Below are 7,631 nucleotides of genomic sequence, written 5' to 3' on the forward strand. Positions count from 1 at the left end.
TTTTACCTCTTTGATTACTTGCAATTAGTTGGTTACTTGCTTTCAAACTGTTTTTAGTTTTCAAAAATTCTAAAACTTTCAGTTTTTCAAATATTGAAGGAAGCTTAGTAGAAGATAGTCAATTTGTGATTGTTTTCCCTGTGTTCGATATCCGGTACTAACCTTTAGCTATACTATATATACTCTGTATACTTGCAGGTTTATTTAGTGCTAATAAAAAGTGCATCAAGTTTTTGGCGTCATTGCCTGGGACAACATTCACTACGTGATTGATATCTTCAAACGGACGAATTTGCTACTTTGGATTTTAATTGCTTTCTATTTTTAATTTTTAGTTTGTTTTTGTTTCTGTCTCTTTCAGGTAGTGTATGCGAACGCGTTCTGCGAAGAACATCTTAGAGTCGCTCGATTTCGAACTTGAAAGGACACGTAGGAGAATAAGAAGTGATCGAAAAACAATGGAGGACGAAACCAGATTTGATTTGGAAAAGCTGCAGGTCTTACTTAGTAAAGCAGTTGATAGATGAAAAGACTTCCCGTGAGGAGCAAGAAAAGAAAAACAGGGAGATAATTCTTGTTATGCATATGTTTAATCACAGGAACATGATTACTTTTGTGGATGCTAATAATTTTTGAGCTGCGAATACCCATTATACAAAGGGTTGAGCAGCATCCTTTTGCAGGTAGGGCTACAGAAGATGCAAACTGCCACCTCTCGAAGTTTGTGGAGATTGCAAACACTCTGAAATTGAATAGTGTCACCGACGACACCATTAGGGTAAGACTCTTTCCCTTTTCGTTAATTGATTCTGCTAAAGAGTGGTTTGAGTGTCTACCTACAGAGCAAGTCTCCACGTGGAAGGATATAGTGGCAGCATTCATCGACCAGTACTATCCGCCGGGCACTATTCTGAAGTTGAAGAGTGAAATCTTCGAGTTCATACAAGGCCACGACGAGCCTCTCTACGAGGCCATTGCTCATTTCAAGGGCCTCCTCCGCAAGTGCCCCAACCACGGTTTCACCGTGGACCATCAGGTAGGCATACTTTATAATGGTTTTAATGAACAAATCTGTGCTATGTTAGATTCAGGGGCCAACGGAGGATTTCTGCGAAAGAGTAGAGCGGATGCCATGGCGGTGATAGAGGAGTTTGCTACAAATAGCAGAGAATGGTCGAAGGAAAGGCACAACTCACGAAGGGTAGCTGCCATCAATGAGGCCGAAGATAGTTCTTTTGCTAAGGAATTCGCCGAGCTTAGAGTGCAGGTTGATCAAATGGACACATCAAGAAGAAAGGATCTGGTTCCACCAACCTCCGTCATTGCGGTCACCAAACCCGACACTCCTCCCGCTACTATCGAGGATGTCAACTATGTACAACAAGGAGACGGTCCTAATAGGCCTTACAACAACAACAATTATGAAGGAGGGGTAGTTGAGCCCATAAAGGAGACGGTCCTAATAGGCCTTACAACATTTCAATAATTACAATGAGAACCGTCCTCATCCCAACCTTTCTTATTCTAACAATAATTTCTTGCACCCCCCGCAGGATTTAATGTGAGCAAAGGTGGGGTAGTTGAGCCCATAAAGAAGGAGGAAAAGTACGACCAAGGGATCATGAAGATTTTGGAAATGCTAGTGTAGAAAGACCAATAACACCAAGATTGGGGTCGTTTAAGCAAGGTTGAACAACCTCGAGGCTGGAATTAACACCATTGCCACCTCTGTCACCAATATCAAGAATCAAATGGACAAAGTCCAACAAACGATAGAGGAGGACAGGGCAAAGGCGGCAGCACGAGTGGCCGACATCAATAAAAAGTGGGTTGCAAAGCAGAAACAGGCGAAGTCAGCACCTCCAGGATGAATTTTGGGGTTTGCCCGACGCCCAGCCGACCGCTGCACATGCCGCAGCGAGCCGCTGCCGAACAGTCAGAAGCACCCACCAACGATAGACTCATGCGGCACAATGGGATTGTACTCCCTTTCCAGCCAAGGAGGAAGTTTAAGCTTGAAGAGCAGTTTAAGCATTTCCTAAACATGTTTTGTAAAGTTCATACTAACATTCCTCTCGTCGACTCATTGCAGGAAATTCCTAGGTACGCTAAGTTACTAAGGGAGGCTGTGATGAAGAAGAAGTTTATCAAAGCCGACCTTAAGTTGCCCCATCATTGCAGCGAGATCATTCAAAGGGAGAAGGCCGTGAAGCAAAGAGATCTCGGGCAGTTCATTATTAGATGCTCAATTGGGCAAGGAAAGGTGGACAAGGCTCTCTGCGATCTAGGAGCAAGCATAAACATCATGCCACTGAAGTACTATGAAAAGCTCAACATCAGGCCACTCAAAACATCGGATGTGATCATAAGGTTGGCCGATAACATCGCAATCAAGACAGTGGGCATGATCGAGGATGTGTTGGTAAAGGTAGACGATTTCATTTTCCTTGCCAACTTCATTATTCTTGATATGAAAGTAGATAAGAATGTATCTCTAATCTTAGACAGAGATTTTGTAGCCACATGCAAAGCTCTTATTGATGTAGGTAGGGGAGAGATCACGATTAGTGACAACGTTAGCAGGTCCACCAACAAGATTGAGAGCGCGATGCTTAAGTATGAAGAGGCACAACGAGCTAAGATGGAGCATGAATGCAGGGTGGTCATGATGACCGACAGGTCAAAGCCTTATAGACCACTATAAGGGGAGGATTTTTCTAACCCTTCTACTTTTATTGTTAACACTTTACCTCAAGCTCTTAAAAACAGCAAGCCTAAGCTTCCTAAGGCTCCTTCACAGGAAAAACCAAAGAAGAAGAAAAAGAAGACTCAACCGCAAGTCGACCCCGAAATCTATGTAATCAAGACCTCGAAAGGGAAATACAAATGGTGGAAGAAGTTGGGAACTAAATTCGTCCAATTCGCGGTTTTCAACACTAAGGTCGTCGATTCGCCAACGACTTAAAACAAAGGCGCTTGTTGGGAGGCAACCCAACTTGTTTTTCTTTAATTTTGTTGTTTTCGTTTTGCCTTCATTTTCGTGCATTTTGCACATAAAAAAATTAACTCGTAGCGGCTGCTGCACAATCCATATTGGTCGCTACCCTTTTTACACGTGTGCAGGAATAGGTCGGGCCCTAGGGCGGGCTGCAGCGGTCGTTGTGCGGGCCACAGTGGCCCGAAGAGACGCGCCATTTTCAGAAGACGCGCAGCGGTCGCTACGCGAGAGTCAGTGACGTGATCTGCTTCTATAAAGGTATTTTTTCTCATTCTATTCTTCATCTTTTCTCTCCATTCTTCCTTGCACACGACCCCAACTCAAATTCATCATCAAATTCACACATCCACACTCTTATTATTTCATTGCAATTCAATTCTCAAGCCTTCATCTTTCAAAATCACTCCAACACAATGTATGAATCATAACTTTGAATTTCGAGTTTAGTTCTAATTATTTCATGGATTTTTCTCTCTATTGTTGAATTGTTCAGTTAAAAAGCATGTTTTAGCATGGGAGATGATTGTGGTGATGTTTTTACCTGAGTTTCATGGTTAGATTTTTGTTTAGGGTGGTTATTTGTTGGTTTCTGTTGGTGAATTTACTCTTGTTCTTTGATGATTATAAATTGTAATCATGTTCATAGCTTTGTGAGGCTATTATTACTTCCATGAATTGCAATACATATGTAGATTATAGAGATTGTTGTTTTGTGATATCTATGTTGATACGTCTCTGCATGGGGGATTAATTCACGTTGGGGGATGGTTGTTGTTCTTTTGTGTTGGTTTTGTTTTACATGTTCATATGCTACACTTTAGAACACATTTCTGATACAAGCTTACACATCATTGTTGATTGTTGATATATGTGCAGTTGAGTGCAAGTTTGGGATAAACCCTTATTTGTCTATTCTTTGGTGTGCTTTTAAGAGTATGTATTTATTTTGTAGGAAAATAACAACAAGAGGCAAGCCCAAAAACGCGAAGAGCTATGGAGTTAGCCTTTCGGCTAACGACCACAAGGCGATGTGGAAGAGAGTCTCAGCCAGAGACATGGTACCCACACGAGCTTCCCCTCACTACCTTGGAGATCCTCAAAGACTTCTGGGCGTTGTGCAACTTCGGGGAGGGAAATGGCTTGATTTACATGTTCCAAGGGCGATGGCCCTCATATAGGAGACTCACTCTCGAGTTTCTTAGTACGCTCAAAGTGCACAAAAACCACCGTTCCCGTATTCCCGAGATGATAGACTTCTGCCTCGGCAACCGCAACCATACCTTCTCTATGGAGGATCTCTGCGAGGTGTTTGATAAGGCTAATTTCATGCATAGGTCTAGGGGAAAAATTCATGAATTTACAGGGTCTAACACTTGTTTTAAGCCAGGTGTGTAGAAGGAATCCGCCAGGTCCAGGAAGGGAAGGCGGTAATCACACGCCCGAGGAAACTGGCGGATAAGTGAACAATGTGCGAAAAATTGCTTGACGGAGGAAACCTCGGAGTTGAAGGGTAGAATAGAGATTTCTACGAAGACTCTAGAAGGTTATGTCCGCATCTATAAAAGGGAGAAGCATGCACGCTGGAGGGATCTGCTCGGTTGGAGGCCTCGCTAACAGCCTGTAGCTTAGTTCACTTTTCACACACTTGGGTTCTTTTCGTGGGGAGATTCAGGGTGACGCACTTTGGGTTCACATCTAGCTTTTTCACGTTTTTGATTAGGTTGTAACACCGTCCTTCTGAGGGGTGAAGAAACAATTTAATTTCCACTTTCGTACTTTGCTGATTTCGCCGAGATTCGTTGTTCGAAGCTCGGACCTCTGGTTGTTTTTACCATTTATTCCATATTTTATGCGAGTTTTATTTTCAGTTATGTCGATGATGTTGATTTCTGGTTTTGCTGCTATGATCTTCTGAAATTTGAGTTAGTTTACTTGTTTTGGATGCGTTTCGCAATTATTTTCTGAATTTATGCAGGTTTTGGTTGGATCTGGGTGATCGGAGTCTGTTTGTTGATGAATCGGAGAGTTGAGTTCGCTGGTGTTGTGGAGATGTTTGTGCTTGTTTGAATTCGGAGTTGATCGGAACAGATCTGTGAAAACCGGGGTTATAGAGTCGATTTTGTCTGTTGTTGGGTTCAGATCGCTTGGATCCGGAGTGGATTAAGCATCCAACATGAATCTGAGCAAGATTGATTAAATTTCATGCCTAGTTTATGTGTTTTCATTTTATTTCGCCTAGTTTACGTAGATCTGATGTATTTCCGGTTCATGGTAAGTTTCCAGCATCCAAATCTTTATATTGTGTTCGAATCCAGATATATGCTCTTCTTTCTCCATTTGCGTGCTTGAATCGGTTAGGAAATTTCATGTCGTTGTTAGTTGCAGCATAACTTTGTTATTTGCAGCTTTGGCCGTACTTACTATATTTGGAGTCATGGTCCCCGCCGTTTTATTCTCTCTATCTAGTCTTAATTAGTTAGGCGTTTACTCAATCTAGGAAGTAAAATGTGTCTCTCAGTATTGAAATCTGATTCTATTTTCCTTTCCGTGTCCTAGGTCTAGCATTTACATTTCGTGCCTAGGTCTAGAGGTAGTTAAAATTCTCAACCCTTTTGCGTGGCAGCAGTCGCTTGTTTCCAGAGTCTCTAAGCACTACTTCACGAATCCATCTTCGTGGGATCGACCCCGCTTCTCTATACTAATTTATAGTATTCGGGTTGAGGGATTTATTTTTGAAGGGGAGTCGAGTGTGTCCAACGACAAAAACACTGTTGTTCTCTTGAGTTCCTGGACCTGGTGATCCGGTGGATTTAAGGAGCGTGGTGTCTTGACCGAGCACTTGCTTTAGTTTTCTCTGTGCACACTTGACTCACTTACTATCACTGCTTACAGAGTCACCACCCTTCAAATGGCTCCATTGCCGGGGATGGATGGCGTGCTTTGTGTTAGTGTTCAGAGCCTGTGGTGTAAATAGTTTTGATTTATTTTCTCTCTCTTTTATTTGTAGTTTATGAGCAGAGGCTCAAGATCTACCTACTGGAGCAACTCATCTGGGTGGAAGCACGACCAGTTTAATTGGCGGGTTAAGGATACAGTCTCTACTGTGACCACCAGATCAGGGTTCACCACGGGAGATCCGTTTCCGAGTGAATTTACTAGCGACGAATCTTGGACGTCGTCAGGACGTGAAGATCCAGAGTCACCACCCGAATCAGAAACAGAGTCAGAAACAGGGGAAGCAGAGGAAGTAGTCATGGCGCAAGTAGTAGATCCAGATCCAGAGATCGGTTCGCTCACTGCCCATTTAGATGGAGAACCATCTCAAGCAATAGTGATGAATCCACGCCAGAGGACTATTGAGATCAAGACAAACGTACTCGGCATCTTGCCAACGTTCTCTGGGCGTAGGAATGAGTTTCCGTATAAGTTCCTAAATGAATTCAGTAAGTTGTGTGGTATTCAGAAGAGACCGAATGATGCAACAGAGGAGGATTATCGCCTACGTGCAATTCCATTTACCTTGAAGGGGAAGCTAATACGTGGTTATTGAGGTTGCCCCCAGATTCTATCCGCACATGGAGGGACTTCAAGTTGGAATTCTTAGATTATTTCTTTTCATCCAACAAGACGAATGCACTGAAAAAAGAAATACTAGAGTGTAAGCAGGATTACGATGAATCGCTGAGTCAGTATTGGTCGAGATTCAAGGGGTTGTTGGATGCAGAGACCTACTCTCTGTTTTACGAAGGGGCAACTCCTGAGTCAAATGACTTAATGAATTCCTCGAGTGGAGGGAATTTCACAAGAAAAAGAGGAAGTGAGGCAAGAGAAATCCTGGGGAAGTTGATCGACGCTAAAAAAGCATACGATAACCCTAGGAATGCAGTGAGGAGAAGATCGGTGCATGCTGTAAGAGAGCAAGAAGATGACAAAGTAGAAGCAAGAATTGATAGGCTCGAGAAAGCTCTTTTGAACGCGATTGAAAAGGCGATTCCACTAGCTTCACAAGGGAAGGAGAAATCTCCTGGTCCAGGAGATAATCAAATTCAGCAATATTACGGGACCCAGGAAGGAGATTATCAGGCCCAGGTCAATGCAATGGGAAGTTGGAATCCCGATGGGAGCTGGAATCCAGGGGGACAGAGAGATGCGCCCTGGAGAAACCATCCAAATTTCAGATGGACTGACAATGAGCAGAATCAGCCGGCACCACAACAAAGTCAGCAATTTGCACCTCAGCCCAAAAGACAAGGTAACTGGTCAGGAAGGAATCAAGAGGGGCAGGGCAGCTGGATCAATCGGAACCAAGGAGACCACTCGAGCTGGGGAAACATAAATCAGAACAGTCAAGGGAACTCTTATGTACCACCGCACCAAAGGAATTTTCAGAACAATTACCAGGGTCAAGGAAATCAATACAACAACTCTTCAGGAGGTCAAGGAAACGCTCGTCAGGGTCAAGTGAGTGGACCGACTCTGAGCATAGAGCCAGGGCCCAGTCAGCCATCGAAATCACCAAAGAGTATCGATGATATGGTGCACGATCTCGTTAGTTCTCAGCAGCATATGCAAAACAACCTGCAATCGAACAATGACGTAGTGCACAAGCTTCAAGATGCTCAGCAGGAGCAAA

The 7,631-nt window shown here is 43.3% G+C and overlaps 1 protein-coding gene across 2 annotated transcripts; it reads left to right on the forward strand.

Annotated features, from left to right (window-relative positions):
* Positions 1-486: 486 nt before the first annotated feature.
* On the forward strand, positions 487-5,227 carry LOC121745922. 2 transcript variants are annotated; one of them, XM_042139868.1, is made up of 2 exons: positions 487-1,036; positions 4,974-5,227. In XM_042139868.1, the coding sequence occupies exons 1-2, from the start codon at positions 620-622 to the stop codon at positions 4,992-4,994; spliced, it is 438 nt and encodes a 145-aa protein (XP_041995802.1). In that variant the 5' UTR covers positions 487-619; the 3' UTR covers positions 4,995-5,227. The 2 variants fall into 2 exon arrangements, with proteins under 2 accessions (XP_041995802.1, XP_041995805.1); XM_042139871.1 differs by lacking the exon at positions 4,974-5,227 and adding an exon at positions 3,124-3,257.
* Positions 5,228-7,631: the final 2,404 nt, after the last annotated feature.

This window comes from Salvia splendens, chromosome 1 (genome assembly GCF_004379255.2).
Source record: "Salvia splendens isolate huo1 chromosome 1, SspV2, whole genome shotgun sequence".
Taxonomy (NCBI): Eukaryota; Viridiplantae; Streptophyta; class Magnoliopsida; order Lamiales; family Lamiaceae; genus Salvia; species Salvia splendens.